Consider the following 18,843-nt stretch of genomic DNA (forward strand, 5'->3'; position numbering starts at 1 on the left):
TATAAACTATGTTATGCCAATTGAGCTAGATGTTCCCCAAGACCACGGTCCCCATAGCCCTCAGCCCAGGAACTCAGTCCTCAGGCAGTTTGGATGTGTCTATGGAGCTTTCATGACCTTGCCTTGTACAAGTTGTGCTGGCTTCCCTAGTACCGGGTACTGTCTTACCCTTCATCAAAGTTAGCACTTATCTATTGTCTATTTAGTGTTTTCCCATCCTCACCCCCCTTCCCTCGTAACCATCAAAGATTGTTTCTTTTTGTGTGTAAACCTTTTCATGAGTTTTTACAGTAGTGGTCTCACAGAGTATTTGTCCTTTTGTGATTGACTTATTTCACTCAGCATAATGTCCTCCAGATTCATCCATACTATGAGATGCTTCGCAGATCCATCATTGTTCTTTACCATTGCATAATACTTCATTGTGTATTTACCATAGTTTATCCATTCATCTGTGGATGGGATCTAGGTTGTTTCCATCTTTTTGCTATCGTGAACAACATTGCAATGAACATGGGTGTGCATATGTCTATTTGTGTGACGACTCTTATTTCTCTAGGATATATTCCTAAGAGTGGGATTGCTGGATCATATGGTATTTCTATCTCTAGCTTTCTAATGAAGCACCATATCATTTTCCAATATGGTTGTGTCATTTTGCATTCCTACCAGCAGAATTTCATACTGTCTTGATTATTTGTAGCTTCACAGTTGAGTCTTCAAATCGAGTAGTGTAAGTCTTCCAATTTCGTTTCAAAATTATTTTGGGTCTTCTATATCCTTTGTATTTCCATGTAAATTTCAGAATCAACATCAATTTCTACAAAAAAGTCTGCTGACATTTTGATAGGGACTAGTTGAATCTATGTATAAGTTTGGGGTGAACTGACTTGACAATATTGAGTCTCCCAATCCATGTACATGATGTATTTTTCCATTTATGAGTCTTCTTGAATTTCTCTCAGCCACATTTTATGGTATTCAGTATACAGATCTTACATATATTTTGTTAAATTTCTCCAACAAATTTTTCATGTTTTTGACACTATTATAATTTTTTTTTTTACATTGACCACATATTGTGCAACTCTGCTAGGCTGACTTATTAGTTCTAGTAGCTTTTCTTTAGTTTTCTTAGGGCTTTCTGTATATGTAATCATATCTGTGCAAAGATGCAAACTATCTTTATCCGTTTATCTGCGAAAAAGGATAGTTTTATTTTTTCCTTTCTAATCTGTACATTGTTTACTTATTTTCTTGCCTTATTGCAATAACTAGGGCCTCAAGTACAATGTTGAACACGGTATGGTAAGTGAAGCCGTAAGCAGTAGTTGACCTGCTGTCTACAATGTGAATATTTAAGCGTGACATTTTAAAATTCAATTTAGAAAGAAGAAAAGAAGTACACAAAGCAGATGAGAAGCATTTACAACTTAAATTAAAAATTACACAATACACATACAAAATTAACTCCAAAACAAATCAACAACTAAAGGGAATTAATGAGCCAGCTTTAATATCATAATTCTCACCACAAAGTCGATACAGACTACCTTAACCATCTGGCACACAAATGTTTCTTAGGAGTTAGTCTTTTTTAGACTAAGTACCTGGCTTCCCTCTTTTATATCTTTCTTAGTTATCCAGTGCTGCTATAACAGAAATACCACAAGTAGATGGCTTTAACAAACAGAAATTAATCTTCTCACAGTTTAGGAGTCTAGAAGTCTGAATTCAGGGTGCTGACTCTCGGAGAAAGCTTTCTTTCTCTGTCAGCTCTGGGGTGAGGCCCTTGTCTCTTCAGCTTGTTTCTTGGTTCCCTGGAGATCTCCAAGCCATCGATGCCAGGATGCCATGGCTGGGCATCAATCTTCCCCCATCTCTGCTTCTCTCCCTTGCTTGTTTAATCTCTTATATCTCAAAGAGATTGATTTAAGACACATCCCATACTAATCCATTCCCAAATGAGATTATAACCATAGGCACAGAGGTTAGGATTTACAACACATATTTTGGGGGGATGCAATTCAATTTATAACGATATCCAAAATGCAAGATTTGGATTCATGATACCTACCAGCATTTGCAACAAGCAACAGGGGCAGTCTTCCTTGTTCTATGTCATCTTTAATCATTTTCTCCAGGAAGGCAACATCCTGGGACCAAAAGAAAAACCACAAAAACGTGAGGTGACCAGCATAAAAGCTAGTATAACGGAAAATTGTGACTTCCAAAAGAAGCAGATGACTCTCAAAATTAATCCCTCAAATCAAGTCTTATGCTTGACAATTTTTCTCTTATCCCAAATCATAGATGAGAAAATCAAAGTTTTCCTTGAAGACTAATTAGAAAAATTGGTTAAGCCAGATTAAAGTTAAAAACTACATGTAGAAAACAAAAAAACTACATATACAAGAGCGAAAGTTCTCTAATTTTAAACATTTATATTTAAAGAAAATGTTTGCTCAAAAGACAGCCAAGAATGTATCTCTAATATTCTCACTGATGAACCTGAATCAGAAAGTAAAATTACCTTGAAAAAAGAAATGCAGAACCCTAAAATCTATTCCTTTTGCTTCTGGCTAAGGTATGGAGAGGTTTATCACTCACAAGTCTTAAAAACAGCAGAGCCCATTCCCAAGATTACAATGAAGACCCTCATTTTCAAAATCTGTTCATTTGAAAGTCCAGGCAAAAATTGTACCCATTTAAAAGTATGAGCTTTAGAAAGAAAATCTGGTGCTTAATTTGACTGCCATATTTCTATTCAAAATAGGAGATAGAGTAATTAAAAGTCTCTCTAAGAGCCAGGTGCTCCTGACCTATATATGCCAGCCAACCTTCATAGGCTTTTAAACACAGAAGCACATATTACTCAATGCAAAGACCTAAGCAATAAATATATAAGGTTAATATTTATCTGGAGACCAGCAAGCAGAACTTCAGTTAAAAGGAAGACAGTGTTTAAAACACAATTCTATACTATTTTACAAGCCAAAAGGCTAACTCACCATCTGATGCTGGGATCCAAACATAGTGTTACAGGGCACACGACACAAGCAGGGGAAAGGCAAGCTAAGCTGCAAGAACAAACACACAATTGTTCAAGAAGGATCTTTGCCACTATTCACTTATGCCCGTAAAAGATTGTGGCCTGAGACAAGTCATAACTACTCTCTAAAAAAAATCTCTCTCCTTAGAAGCTCTTAACATTATAAATAGCTGTTAAAATGCACTGATAAAGTTTTTTGTTTTTTTTTTTAATAAGGTGAATTCTCAAGAGCTGATATGTCTTATACGGGGATACAACGTAAAATTTTCTAAATTAGTCAAGTAACTATCTTTGGTATGTTCTAGAATATACCAAAAAACAAAAATACCTCGCCCAAAAGAGAAACAATTGGCCTTGAACATTTTCTGAGATAGTTTAGGATTCTTCTTCCAATCAACAGTGGTAAACAACCCCAACTAAGGGGACTGAAAGAGCTTCATCTTATTTATGAGTCCACCCATCCCTAAAAAGCAATAAATATGGACTAGCAGATATATAATTAAGAAAAGTGAAATTGAATGGAGGGGATTACCATTAAATTAATTTCATAGTCTTCATTTTTAGCCTCCAAATGTTTGAGTAGTTTATAATTTTAGGAATTTTAAATACTTGCAGCATATTATTCTACATAACTAAGACCTGGTAGCATTTAAATACCAAAAATTAAATGAGCACTTTATTCACACTTTTTCCCCCTTAAGAGTTTTTTTTTTTTATATTAGGAAAATGATACCTCAGGTAAAAAAAAAAAAAAAATCAAGCAATACAGAAATTAAAAGCTAAAATGTTCCACTACCACAAGCAACCAATCCCCCAATGTTAGCAGTTTAGTATACAACCTTCCAGATATTTTCTAGCTATAAATATGTCTTTATAAAAAAAGAAAATTTTTTTTTTTATAAAGACATATTTATAGACATACATATTTTGCTAGCTATAAAAAATACCTGTATATAAGCATGTAGGTAATTTTTAAAACATGAATGTGATGTTACAGATACTTCTGCCATCTGCCTTTCTCACTTAACAGAATACTCTCACGCACACTGAAAACTGGACTGCTGTCCCAAGACAGCCTTGGGTCCACAAGAGCTTGGTTTGCAGCAGGTACTCAATAATGTGTTTCATGTTTCTATAGGAGTATTATATAAAACTCCCCATTTGTAAACCCTCAAGAACAGGACACAATTTCTTGCCACCTGTGATCACAGCTCAGAATCAATTTAAGTCCCTGAGTCTCCCCATACAACCTCCCAAGGCTCCTCCACCATTACAAAAGGTGAACCGAACCCTCCACCCCTATGGGTTTTGCCTTAAAATATTCTTACCCAAGAGGCTTAATAATTTCTTGTCTCAAGGTAGCCCCTCAGTTGGGCTGTCTGCACCATAAACTTTAAAAATGCTAACAATCTTTGATCTAGTAGTTCTAAATTACTCTGAAAATCTACTCTAAGAATATAAATATAAACAACATTTAATGAAGGAAGATGTTCTTAACAGGACTATACAAATGGTAATACCCGAAAATGAAGAAAAGAAAGCAAAACAGTGGAAACACTCCAATTGTCCAAAGGGGAAACAGTTAACGAAATTACTTTACAATCACTTGAAGGACTATTATGAGATACTAAAAATAAACTTGACTTTGAAGAATTGCTATAACATGATATGCTCCTACTAGGAAGAGTAAGTGAAAAAAGTCAGATAGGACCATGTATGAAGACGTGTACACCCTTTGATTAAAGTCTGGAAAGAAATAAAGTAAAAAGTTGACTATGGTTGCCTTCGGGCAATGTAAAAGTATCTTTCACACATTCTTTATTTCTAAATTCATTATCGTACGTTTACATATTTTGTAATGATAAAACAAGAGTAAAAGCCATCTTTCTTTTCATTCAAAAATAACAGCAGCTAGAGAAATGGGCTACACTCTTTAAAAAAGTTTCAGGACAGAATACATCATTTTTTTTTTTTTTTTAAATATCCACTTTATACACATTACCTGATTACAAAGGTACTGGCCCAGGCCAGGTCTAGCAGCAGCACTAAGATATATAACAGGTTTTTTGTTATATAACACATTGAATCCATCCACTACGAAGTCTTCATATCGAGAATGAATGGCAAGCCTACAGATCTTTGCAAGTCCCTCTCTTTCATCTTCGTGGAAATAAGCACAGCCATTTTCATACCTGTAAGAGACACCCATATATGAATTATGTTCTTCTTGTTAATTCAGATTTTATATCCAAGTCTTACATATAATCATGGAAGTAATTCTTTTCTCAAACTAGAAATTGCCACCTAGATCAGCAAAGAGAAATAGAAATGTGAAACACTCTCCGAGATCTGACAACTCATTACAACTAGTCGTTTAAAGGAAACAGGCAATGACCCTTCATTCACACCTAAGAGAAGGGATAAAAACAAGTAGAGAATAGGAGTCCCTCCAGCCAAGGAATAAAAAAGCATGCAAAACATGGTTATGGCTGATTCTACAAGGCAGCCATCACTGGACAACACAGGCATAAAATCCCATTGCCGTCAAGTTGATTTCCACTCATTGCGACCCTACGGAACAGAGTAGAACTGCCCCATGGAGTTTCCAAGGAGTACCTGGTGGATTCGAGCTGCCAACCTTTTGGTTAGCAGACGTAGCTCTTAACCACTAAACCACCAGGGTTTCCAACATAGGCATAGTTCTTAGCAATTTCAGCCCTCAAACAGCCAATGGAAACAGAACTCTCTGAAAACACTGATCAGGCTAACTGACTTTTACTATTACCTGTTTGGCACTTTTTATTCTTCCTAATCTCCTAGAGAAGGAGGAAAAATTTCAGTTAACAAGTATTGGGTTTTTACTTATAATCTCGCCAGGCCAAGCTCTTTCCCCAAATTTGAAAGTGAGGGCCCTCCAAGTTAAATATTCCAGTGTTTGGCAAAGGTTTCTTTTCCATAAATGTAATAGCAAGGACAATAAATACCACCAGTCCTATGTCTTCTGCTGAATCCTAAATCTGCCACAATTCCTTAACGATGGCAACATTACAGCAGAATAAAGCCAATTTTAATTTCATAACATTCTTATCTTTCTTATGACAGCATTTCCTTTCTACTAATGCCCAAGTTAATAATTTGATTAAAAATATTAACTATCTTCTTGTAGTATGTGCCAATTGTTGTTAGGTGCTGGTGAGTCGCTTCTGATTCATAGTGACCCTGTAGGACAGAACAAAACACTGTCAAGTCTTGTGCAACCCTTAAAATTGTTGCTATTTTGCACTGTCAATCCATCTCACTGAGGATTTCTCTTTTTTTCACTGATGTGCTTTACCAAACACTGTGTGCCAATTAGGAACCCTAAAAGTAAATAACTGCTTACATTATTAAGCATTTATGTGCTTATGTTCTCTTTACATGTATTAATTCATTTAATCTTCACAAAAATTCCATGAAATTGATACTAATGCAATCCCCATTTAATAGATGAGGGCATGGTGGTATGGAGAGGTTAAGCAACCCTTCAAAGAGGGAATGCCAGATTCCAGTCCAGGTAGTATAAAAAAAAAAAAAAATCCGATGCCATCAAGTCGATTCCGACTCATAGTGACCCTATAGGACAGAGTAGAACTGCCTCATAGTTTCCAAGGAGCACCTGGTGGATTCGAACTGCCGACCCTTTGGTTACCAGCCGTAGCACTTAACTGCTACGCCACCAGGGTTTCCCCAGGTAGTATAGCTCCAGAAAAAAGGTCTCTCACAGTCTATACCTGATCCAGAAATGTCTTTACCTGAAAATTCTGCATAGCCATAAGGTGGTATCCGAAAGTATCCTAGTTGTAAGTTTTCTCAGCTTCTCTTTGTCCAGAGTAGAAATATAAGCACCCAGACTATGCCCCAATAAAGCCATGTGACCTTGCTCTCCAATATTCTGGATTCTGTTAACCAAAATTCATTAGATTAAAAAAATGTATTAGAGTCAAAGCATGTTTACTCGGAAATAAAACTGAGTCCTAGTACTTCACAGAAATTTGTTACACTTGAAATCCACTTTATGACCCAGCAGCAGAAATTCAGATATACTGAGAAAATTCAATGCATATATGATTGTTGATAGTTTGGGGAGAAAAATATTTAAAAAATTCGAGTCCTAGGAGATGAATATCCCTTTTTTTGTTGTTGTTGAATATCTAATAAATATACAAACTGTTTTTAAATAATTTTCTCCTTTTTTTAAAATTAAAGACCAGCCTTAAAAACTATAGAGAGTACAGATAAAATGTGCAGAAAACAATTTTTAAAAGAATCATTGGATAAAGACTAATTCCCTGCATTAAATTTATAACAATAATACATCAAATTCAAAGAGAAGGGGGTATTGTTTTATACAATTAAAATGGATGGACTAATTTCCCTTCTAAAGACTAACTGCAAATCATTAATAAGATGAAAGAACTGAATAGGATAGTGGGCAAAAGGCAGTTCATAGAGATGGAAATATAAACGGGTATTTAAAATAACAAAAAGATGTGCTTAACCTTGCTCATAATAAGAAAAATGCAAATTAAAACTACTAAAATATTATTTCTCATCTTTCAGACTGGCAAACATCTTTAAGTTTGGTAACACTCTTGCACGCAAGGTGTGGGGCAAAAGGCACTCTCATGCAGTGGGACTGTAAACTGGAACAACCTCCAAAGGGTTAAATCTGGCAATATCTACCAAAATTACAAATGCACAGACCACCTGACCCAGCAACTCCACTTCTAGGACTTCACCCCTCAGACACACTTGCTGCTATGAAAATGACACATACACAAAGTTACTGGCTGCAGCAAGGTCTGTAACAGAAAAACCTTAATAGGAAGCTAGCTAAATAAAACATGGCTCATTTATTCAAAGTAAAATTAGAAGCTATAAAAAAAAAAAAAGCAAGCTCCTTGTGTGCTGATATGCAATGAACTTCAAGACATAAGAGAAAAAAAAGCAAGGTGCAGAAAAACGTGCAGAGTGGCAGAGACAGACATTTTTGCTTGTTTTTTTTTTTTTTTTTAATACATACACAAAACTATCTCTGGAAGGATACATAAGAAACTGATAATACTGACTGCCCCAGGGAAGAGAACCAGAGGTAGGGAGGCAGAACAACAACAAAAAAACCTAAACTCATTGCTGTCGAGTCTATTCCGGCTCATAGCAACCCTACAGGACAGAGTAGAACTGTTCCATAGAGTTTCCAAGGAGTGTCTGGTGGATGTGAACTGCCAACCTTTTGGTCAGCAGCTGTAGCTCTTAAGCACTACACCACCAGGGTTTCCAAGAAGTACAGGTAGGAGGAAAATTCTCTCTGTATACCCTTTTTATTTTTATTTTTTTGAAACAAGAGAATGTATTGCTTACTTAAAAAAAATTAAGCTTAAAAAAATAATTAAGAGAAAATGCAACCAACGATCCACATAAATGGGTGACCCACAGAGAACGTGGACCGCCACTCCATCAATTCACCTGCAGTAATCCTCAGCCATCATAAAGGAGGCAGAAAAGCAAATGACAATTATCCTTTGGTCCTTCTGCCACCCCTAAGAAACCCTACCATAAAAATGACAGAATTTAGTTTTACTAAAACAGGGTATTTACAAAAAATATATATTTTAAAATATAAAAAATAAAGTATTAATAATATATATATTGTATCATCTAAAATACATAAATGTCTCTCTGAAAAGAAAACAACGAACGTCATTTAATGCCATATGTAACTCTTCATGAGATACGGATTATCTGAGCAACTTGTAAGAACGGAATCATTCCTGGAATCAAGAACACACAGACTTTCAAAGAGAAGCTGTGACCCCTCTCCATTACCGAGAACTCTGGGGCTCCCCGTCTTCATCTCCGTGCATCAGGTTCTGAACTAACTGGAGGATGCTCACCATATCTTGTCCACTGCAAGACAGAGAGTTGCTGGATTGGTGGAAACAGCACCCACACCCCACCACTCTCCCACTATTCTCTCATCTAAACTAGCTTTGATAAGGTTTTAATTTTTTTTAATTGAATAACTACGAAAGAATGTGTTTTGAGATATGGTGTAACATCTTTTAAAAATGATCCAGAAATTATAAACTGAATTTTGAATATAACTTTACTGGTGATTAATTAAATCTTCTACCTAACTATGAGTTTGATCTTTAAAAAATCTCACCAGCATTGTTTTCAGCAATATTTCTATACCTATTTATCTTAGGAGAAGACTGAAAACATTTAGTAAGCATGTTAGCAAAAAAAAAAAACAAAAACCAAAAACCCCAAACCCATTGCTGTCAAGTTGATTCTGACTCAAGGTAACCCTACAGGACAGAGTAGAACTGCCCCATAGAGTTTCCAAGGAGTGCCTGGTAGATTTGAACTGCCGACCTTTTGGTTAACTGAGCACTTAACCACTGTGCCACCAGGGCTCCAATAAGCATGTTATAAGGGATAAAAGCCTTTACGAGAGGTTAGAAGGACACAGAACCAACAAGAATACTCCATTATTCACAACAGCAAAAAAAAAAAAAAGTAGAAACAACCCAAGTATCCATCAATGGACAACTGTGGTATTTAAATACTGCGTAATGGTATTACTCCATAAAAAGGAATGACATTCTGATACGTGCTGCAACAAGGCTGAATCTTGAAAACATGTTGAGTGAAGTAAATCAGACACAAAAGGACATATACTGTATAATCTCATTTACATGAAATACCTAGAATAGGCAAATTCATAGAGGCAAAGTAGATTAGAGTTTACTGGGGCTAGGAGAGGGGGAAATGAGTTATTGCTTAATGGGTACTATTAATACTTATTGTTTGGGGTAATGAAAAGTTCTGGAAATAGAGTGGTAATGCTTATACATTGTGAATGTAATTAGTGCCACTGAATGATGCACTTAAAATGGCAAAATTTTGTTATTTATATTTTACGTTAAAAAAAAAAAAAAAATAGACCACTCCAATGCCGTTGGTATATCTAGTTTTCCCCCTATGTAGAAGTCTTGTCTGTTTGGATCAACAGCCTTAAACATGTAATGCCAAGTATCATTTATTACCACCTCTCTATCCCCCAAGTGGGAAACCTGAGATCTGAGATAAATAGATTCACAGAAGATGTATTATTAAATGCTCATTATACAAGGTGAAAATTTATGAGAAAAATTATAAGCTAAAAATGGCAAGGCAGCCTGTAACAGATGTAATATAAATACATCCCCCTCCATTAGTAAGAACATGAAAAATTAAAAATTTCTCCCTTTCAAAAAAGAAGCGCTGTCCAAACAATTCCTAAAAACCCATTTTTCCTCAAGGTCCTGGCCTATAAGTGGGAAGGGCTCTGGTTCACGGGCAGTGTAGCAATTAGGACAAGGGGTAGGGGGTGCTGAGGGTGGCCCTGACCAAGCTGGTTAAAGTCATTAAGCCTGTGCACTACAGAATTACTGTGAGAATGCTGTCAGACAATCCATGTAAACCATTTAACACCATCCCTGGCACATTATTAGTCTCAATAAATGTTGGCTATATTGGTATTATTAAGGAGCCCTGCTGGTGCCGTGGTTAAAGCGATAGACTGCTAACCGAAAGGCGGATGGCTGGGAACTGCCAGCGGCTCCGTGGAAGAAAGATGTGACGGTGTGCTTCCTCAGATTTACAGCCTTGGAAACCCTATGGGGTTGCTATGAGTTGGAATCAACCTATTGGCAGTGGGTTTAGATTAGTATTAGTACGTGTGAGCACTCCTGGTCAGTGGCTCTAATGCACTGCCATTCTGAGAACTATAGACATTCTTAGTAGTACCTTTTCTAGAGAAACTTCTGTGGAATCAGGACTATAAACCTCAAGCCTTTTTTATTCCTTTCAGTAGCAGGCCTGGGATGAGAAGACTTAAAGGATCTGGTTCCTGTTCTGGGTTGTCGGAAGCACTTCACTACCTAAACCCATTCCTAAGCACTTCACACCTAAACCCATTGCCATCGAGTCAATTCCAACTCATGGGGCTTCAAATCAGCATTATTCATGTTGCAATATTTTAAAATATTAGTAACTGGGTGTGTTAGACTTGACATTTGTTGGAATGCTGTGATCCCTCCTCCATACTTTTCCTTCACAACCCTGTACATATTTGCATTCAGGTCAAAGGACAATTTAAGGGAGTTGTACTGTTTACCTACTATTGTGCAGCTTCCTGGTTATAAAGAAAAAACTAATTTGAGGGAAGCTGGGCTGGGACTTTAATTACAGACTGACTACTAACATCCTGTGAAAATTTTAGACTGATAGCTTATTTTTCTGATCTTTTCCTAGCTCAAACCACAAAGACTTGACAGGTTTGCCTTAGTTGCCAAAAAATAAACCACTCTGCCAATGATTAAAAGTTGACATTTTCCTTTCATCTACTACATTATAAAAATGATAAATCTTATCAAATTAAACGATCTTTCACAATAAGACTCAGTCTACTAGACAGATTATAGGTTTCAAGGATGTACTAAGTATGATATTACAGTGATAATAAAAGATGCCAACAATGTGCTTTTGAGTCATGCGGTTGCATTAAATTCTGTAAGAGAAAGGGGAAGGAGGGGGTAAGCTCAGCATTATCACCAACCAGCCAGTGGCATTTCAGTTTTCCAATGTTATACTGCACGTAACTCTACTTGAATTTGCTTTGTGTTCATTAAAACTAAAACTGTAAATCCATGATGTAAAATCTTGGTTTAAAAAAGATTTACAATCAAACTAAAGACACTTATCTTCACTGCCTCCTACCTGCCCTGGAGTGGCCCTGGAATATCCCCTGACGGGAGCTTCTTTTCATTTTCTTCCTCTGTTCTCCTAATTTAAAGGAAACAGAAAATTGATATGATACAAGTAGTTTTTTTTTTTAACATTTGAGCACTCAAGCATGTTGAGAATGTTACCTATAACTTTTTAGTGATTGATCTAGGATTCAAAACACATTTACCACATTCCCCTATCAGCTCCCAGTACTTGGTGTAGCTTCAATTTCAGAAAAACAAAATAACAGAATAATAATAATGATTCAATACATTTCTTAATTAGCTAATCCCACATATGGCCTGAATATTCAGTAAGAAGTATTTATAGATTCAATATATTATGTAAATGAAACTCGTAATAGAGTCCCTTCAGTTTCAAAATCCTTTTAATTATAAAGCACCTTCAGAGACTAATGTCAATTTTAAAGTGGGCTAGAAACGGAAGCGACATTCTGAAACCAGGAGGTGTCTTTAACAGAAGGAAGCCGGCGCCTCCAGTTTCACAACAGGTTGAACTCGTCTCACAGGGTCACTTCTGCTGGCTGCTCACCTCTGACTGTCCTCTAGCATCTGCATCGCCTCCTTCAAGTTTTTTCCCATTTCAGCTAATGTAGGGTCTACTACCTGGGAAATAAGCCAAAAAATAAGTTAAATTTTATAATCCTCTGTTATTTCTGCAATATATTTCATCCAGAAAAATTCAATGCAAGTTCATTTTCTTCTCAATTTATTATAAAGTATATATGTGAATAAAAAAACTTCCAAAAGTTCAAAAATATAACAAAAAAAGTAAGTCTTCCAGTCACTCCCCAAGGGAAGCCACTTTTAAGTCTGACATATATTTCCAAATTTTAACCACACTCACATGCACCTCGGCAACTTACTTTTTAGTATTTCATAGTGAATGTGGTTCCACGTCAGTGTGTACACTTCATTCTTCTTAGCAGTTATATCTTATTCTGCTCTATGGATGTATCATGGTTTATTTAAGCAATCCCAGATTAATCGATGCTTAGGTTATTCCACTTTTTCATTATTAGAAGCGAGGTCCAGAAAAGCATGTACAGTACGCTGTTTTACCTGTTGCGTAGCCTGAAAAATGGTTCTCTAAAAGATATCCATATGCTAATTCCTAAAACCTGTGTATGTTATCTCACATGGGGTTATGGACTGAGCTGTGCCCCTCCTCAAAAAAAAATATATTGGAATCCTAATCCTTATATCTGTGTATATAATCCTGTTTGGAAATAGGGTTTTCTTTGTTATGTTACTTAGACGTACCGAGTAGGGTGGGTTCTAAATCTAATCATTTCTGAGTTGGAGCAGATTAGATACAGAGATACACACACATGGGGGAAGACAGATACCATGTGAGGATCACCGAGGAATGCTCAGAGCTGCCAACAAGGAAGGAATCAACATGGCTAAGACCCTGATTTGGACTTTTTAGTTCCTAGAACTGTGAGAAAATTCATTTCTGTTCTTTAAAGCCACCCACTCGTGCTATTTGTGTTACGGCAGTACTAGGAAACTAAGTCCTATGCAGCTGTGATTAAGGCTCTTGAGATGGGGAGTTTATCCTGAATTATCCAGGTGAGTCCTAAGTAAAATCATATGTATCCTTATGAGAGCGCGGCAGAGGGAGATTTTAACACACAGGAGGGGAAAGGTGAGGGGGCAGGGCACGTGAAGATGGAGCAGAGAGATTTGAAGATGCTGGCCTTGAAGACTAGAATGATGCGGCCACAAGCCAAGGAATGCCAGCAACCACCATAAACTGGAATAGAAGAGGCAAGGAAGGGACTCTCCCTATAGCCTCTGGAGGCAGTACAGCACTGACAACACCTTGATTTTGGCCCAGTAATACTGATTTTCAAACTTCTGTGCTCCAGAATTCGGAGAGAATATTATGTCCATTGTCTTAAGCCTCCCAATCTGTGGAAATTTGTTACAGCAGCCACAGGAAACTAAAACACCTCTATATATGCACAGGCTTCTATAAACAAAGCGTATCTTTGGAAGCTTACACTGCCTCCAGAGAGGGGCACTGGGAGATGGCACAGGGGCCACAGTGAGTTGTGATCTTCATACTCTTTTGTTCCTTTTGGATTTCATACCATGTATACATATTCTATTCAAAAAAATTAATGAAACAAAAATTTAAAAATCCTTGCAGAATTACAAACACACTCATTTTTCTTTCTTCCTTCTTAATCTCTATAGTGAGATTCTTCTGGGGGAGAAAATCTTGTTGTCTTGAATCTCTATATAGTATGAACTGTGTTACAGAAAGTTACAGAAGCATGCTCTTTTGTTCCCCTTTCTCCTCAAGTGTATCTCTAGAAAACAGGAGATCTGTATTGTACCTGGTGATTCATCTCATCTGGAGTAGGAGTGCAGTAAGTGTGGACTATATTTAGTTTTGCATTAACTCCTCAGACACTATTTTAGGGAGATTCTACTCAATCTACTACTCATTTTATCAATCTAAGAATCAGAAAATGTTAAGTTCTAGAAGGGACTTCAGGATCTAGTTCAGGTACTTTCCAGCTCTCGGTCTTTGGGTTCCCGGGAAAAGCTTGGGGGAGGAAAGGTTAGGTAGACAGTTGAGACTTCTGGCTCCCCACCCCTCATTAAGCAGATAAGCTCTGTTTTATAAGGGTTTCATGTAGAGTTTTTTTTTTTTTTTGTAAGCAGTTCCACTAAAAGGAAAAATAAGAAAGAAAAAACAAGGCATGAAAACCCCTGATTCTGGTCTAACATTTTGGAGGAGAGAAAGCTAAGCCTTAGAGAGGTAAAGTGACTTGCCCGAGGCCATACAGCTAGTAAGTGCCTGGGATCCTGACTCCTGTTTCTGGGCTCTTTCTAGTATACAACATACTGCCTCCCATATAAGGATTATAAAATAATCATCTAGCCACGGCCAATCTGGTTTTTAAACAAACGTTTTCAATAAAATTAATAATTTAAATGTGCCCACGGGATGCATTAGAAAGTAACCCAAAAGGTCACCAACCAAAACAAACCCACTGCAGTCTAGTCGATTCGACCCTACAGGACACAGCAGAACTGCCCTATAGGGTTTCCAAGGCTGTGATCTTTACAGAAGCAGACTGCCACATCTTTCTTCTGGGGAGCAGTGGGTGGGTTCCAACCGCCAACCTTTTGGTTAGCAGGCAAGTGCTTTAACTACTGTGCCACCAGGACTCCTTCCAAAAGGTCTCAGTGGTCTTCAATTAATGATTACGAGTTGGATGAGGAACAAATAACAATCAAGAGAATTTATCTTAACTCCTTAGTCTACTGGTCATGCTTCCTTTCTTACCATCATCATCTGCTGTGACACTCCAGTGTACCCCTACCATTTAGTCAGATGAAGAGATAAAAGTTTTGCTAGCTGCATGCTTACGACACTTCCCCTGTCTAAAACATCCTTGTGCCTTTCATTTACCTCTAGCTAGCTATCTATGCAATCAAAATTCGACACTCCATGAAATCTTTATGGATAAAACCATTTTCACTCTTTAAATCTCCTCTAACGACGCCGATACCATAGAAGGTATGTGATATTGGATATCAACATAATGTCTCTCTAAAAGGGCAGTACAGCCAGGTTTTCCTATAGTTTTGGAATAAAATTTTCAGTGAGAAACAGACAAGGTAAGTTGACTTACAGAAGCTACTTTGTATGCGCAATTAAAAAAAAAAAAAAACTCCATTGCCGTCAAGTCAATTTCAACTCATAGCGATCCTACAGGACAGAGTAGAACTGCCCCATAGAGTTACCAAGAAGTGCCTGGTGGATTCAAACTGCTGACCTTTTGGTTAGCGGTCATAGCTCTTAACCATTACGCCACCAGGGTTTCCTTGTATGAGCAATACATGTTTTTAAACACTAGAATCACGGGTAGTGACAAGATGCTTACACTGCGAAAGGCAGGAGAAATAGGAGATTCACATGCCCTCATATGAGTCTCTCACACTACAGTACACATTCACTGACTGAAATAGCTTACACTTAAATAGTTCTCACTTCTACTCTCTCATTTTTTTGATGGGGGAGGGACATAGGGGGGTGCATGGATAGTATTTACAGTTGCATTTGACAAAATTATATGTGAATATGATATGACCCCAATACACAATGCTCTACACCTTCTTGTTTGTTGTGTTAATTGGATACTCCAAAATATAAAATGTTCCTCAGTTGAAGAACAACACTAGGCTCTAAGTCAAAGAATGCCCTAAGAAAAATTATATACTTTTAATTGGTCCCATAAGACTAAACACCATGTCATCATAAGCTTCTTGAGGGCAACGACTTTCTTATTCATGTTTCTATCCCCTATACCTGTTACAATGGAGCCCCGGTGGTGCAGTGGTTAAGAGCTCAGCTGCTAACCAAAAGGTCAGCAGTTCAAATCCATCAGCCGTTCTTTGGAAACCCTATGGGACAGCTCTACTCTGTCCGACAGGGTCACTTTGAGTTGGAATAGACTCAATGGCAACAGGTATATAGTATAGTATACCTGTTACATGTCAGACAAGATAGCTGCATAATAAATGATAGTTAATAATCAAGAGCAAAAACAACAGCTAGACACAAACCTAAATTAATAAAGAATTAAACTGCACAAAGATGTCTATTATTCAGTATATGGGAGGAGGCTGTTTAATGGTACTGAGGAGGGAAACAGTATTTTATGCCAGGTTCCCAGGAAGAATGTCCTATCATTTCTGTATCCCTATCATCTAGCATAGGCTCTGGCACAGAATAGGTGGTCAATATTTACGATCTTAATAATTACTAACACTTACTGGCTTGCTTACTATATTCCAGGCAGTACACTAATTAATCCCTTTACCTGCATTATCTCCTGACTTAACTAATCCAACATCATAGAGTTAATCAACTTTAGAACCAGAATTTAAAACAAAATCTGTGTGACTCTAGAACCAGTGCTCTTAACCACGAGGCAGTGTTGCTTTGTATCAAATAACTAAACAAAGCAATTAAAAATTAATCCCTTTACCTGCATTATCTCCGGACTAAACTAATCCAAAATCAAAGAGTTAATCAACTTTAGAGCCAGAATTTAAAACAAAATCTGTGTGACTCTAGAACCAGTGCTCTTAATCATGAGGCAGTGTTGCTTTGTATCAAATAACTAAACAAAGCAATTAAAACTATGAAAAAGCTACATACTCAAAAGTCATAATTAGAACTAAGGTATAATTTTAAAGATTATCTTTGACTGTTTTCACCTAGATTAAAAGTTAGTGCATCAGAAGGCTCTCTCTACAGGTAAACTCTCTACAACAGCCTGAACTAGAGTCTGACCATAAATATATCATCCAAACTGGTGCATTTTTAAGAGGGAAAGGAGGTACTATTAATAATTAAGCCAGGTAACAGGTGTAAACTGGGATGCTCCTGGGCAAACTAAGATGTACGAAACCACAGCCTTTACTAAAATGTGTACTTCAGATCTTAAACCATTATGCCACCTAGTGAAGTCCATGCAACTTTTTTTTTTTTTAATGGTGGTAGTTGTTTATGAGTTATAAGGAAAACAGAAGACAAGGCACCATTCAAAAGTAATGCACCCACTTTCCCTACCTTTAAACATATCTGAATACATCTTCTCTCATTTAGGAGCCCTGGTGGTGCAGCGGTTAAGGGCTCGGCTGGCAACCAAAAGGCTGGTAGTCTGAATCCACCAGCCGCTTTAAATCCTGAATAAAGTGACCTGACTAAAATTCAGGGGCCTACTAGAAACCACTTCAGAAAAAGATCCTTTTATTAACAAAAAAAGTAAACACATTCCAACCACCACTTCGGAGGCCAGTTGGTATTTTTTTCTGTTTCCTTTCCATTATCTTTTCTACAGCCCTTAAGCAAGCCAATCCAGGCTATAAACATTGAACATACATGATAACTACTTTCCGGTACTTCCTGGAAGTTAGGAGGGTTTACCTGGGGTTGATTTCTATACGTGAATATGGTATTGAGTTGGATTCCTAGGACCTCCTCTCACCCTGGATCTCTAAGCCTTAAAAAGGCTAGGAGAACTATACCAATAAAAAACAACATAAGGTGCAATGAAGCATTTACAGTGTATGTATATCCATCCATACATACAATTTCTAATTATAAAATTGATATATGCTTATTATGAGATAATCAGAAAATTATATCTCTTACTGGACTGCAAATTATAAATTATATTTCAATCATGGTTGATTCTGCCATGTAATGAAACAAATTCAGCATTTTTGCAGCTGTTATATCTAATACAGATGTGTGGTATGGCTTAATGCAATTTCAAGGTTCTAGGGAGAATCATTCAGTTGTACTTACAATAAGTGCCACAGAGCTGAGACTCTAAAAGGCAGCTCACTTTGTAAAACAGAAGCTCCTCTGTTCATGCTTTTATGAACATTTTTTCACGAATCGTTTTTTGGGATCATGGTTTCATGGGACGGACATTCCAGTTAACTGGCCTAATAACATGTTTAGTGCTTCTGTTCTACCTCCTAGTTGCTGCACAGTGCCTGAGTCTTAAAAGCTTGCAAGCAGCCATCCAAGGTACAACAATTGGTCTCTATTCACCTGGAGCAACAGAGGAAGAAAGAGACTCAGGGATAGCGGGAACATGTGGACTGCGCGGCTAACTGCCTCCATGAATAACTGCCTCCTTTGCCGTGAGACCAGAAGAACTGGGTGGTGCCCGGCTACCGTTACTGAACAATTTGTTCAAAGATTGTATAAAAGAATCCTGATCAAAAGGGGGGAAATGCAGAAAAGAATTTCAAATTCTCATGGAATCCAGACTTTCTAGAGTCATGGAGGGTAGGCGAACCCCTGGAACTACTGCCCGGAGATAATCTTTCAACCTTAAACTTAAACTTCCCCTGAAGTTATCTTAAAACCAAACAATAGTTTAGCTTAGCTAGTAAAAAAGGTCTGTCTTG

General features: G+C 37.2%; 1 protein-coding gene across 3 annotated transcripts in view; it reads right to left on the reverse strand.

Annotated features, from left to right (window-relative positions):
• The window catches only part of PDXDC1 (pyridoxal dependent decarboxylase domain containing 1), a 62,832-nt gene that overhangs the window by 36,146 nt on the left and 7,843 nt on the right, over nucleotides 1–18,843 (reverse strand). For all 3 annotated transcript variants that reach the window (XM_049902790.1, XM_049902791.1, XM_049902789.1), the window contains exons 2-8: nucleotides 12,419–12,492; nucleotides 11,858–11,923; nucleotides 8,918–8,998; nucleotides 6,844–6,990; nucleotides 5,055–5,244; nucleotides 3,012–3,080; nucleotides 2,078–2,156 (exon numbers count right to left, since the gene is read on the reverse strand). In XM_049902790.1, the coding sequence (XP_049758747.1) occupies nucleotides 2,078–2,156; nucleotides 3,012–3,080; nucleotides 5,055–5,244; nucleotides 6,844–6,990; nucleotides 8,918–8,998; nucleotides 11,858–11,923; nucleotides 12,419–12,492 (706 nt within the window). The remainder of the gene's footprint in view (nucleotides 1–2,077; nucleotides 2,157–3,011; nucleotides 3,081–5,054; nucleotides 5,245–6,843; nucleotides 6,991–8,917; nucleotides 8,999–11,857; nucleotides 11,924–12,418; nucleotides 12,493–18,843) is intronic.

Source organism: Elephas maximus, chromosome 12 (genome assembly GCF_024166365.1).
Source record: "Elephas maximus indicus isolate mEleMax1 chromosome 12, mEleMax1 primary haplotype, whole genome shotgun sequence".
Lineage (NCBI taxonomy): Eukaryota > Metazoa > Chordata > Mammalia > Proboscidea > Elephantidae > Elephas > Elephas maximus.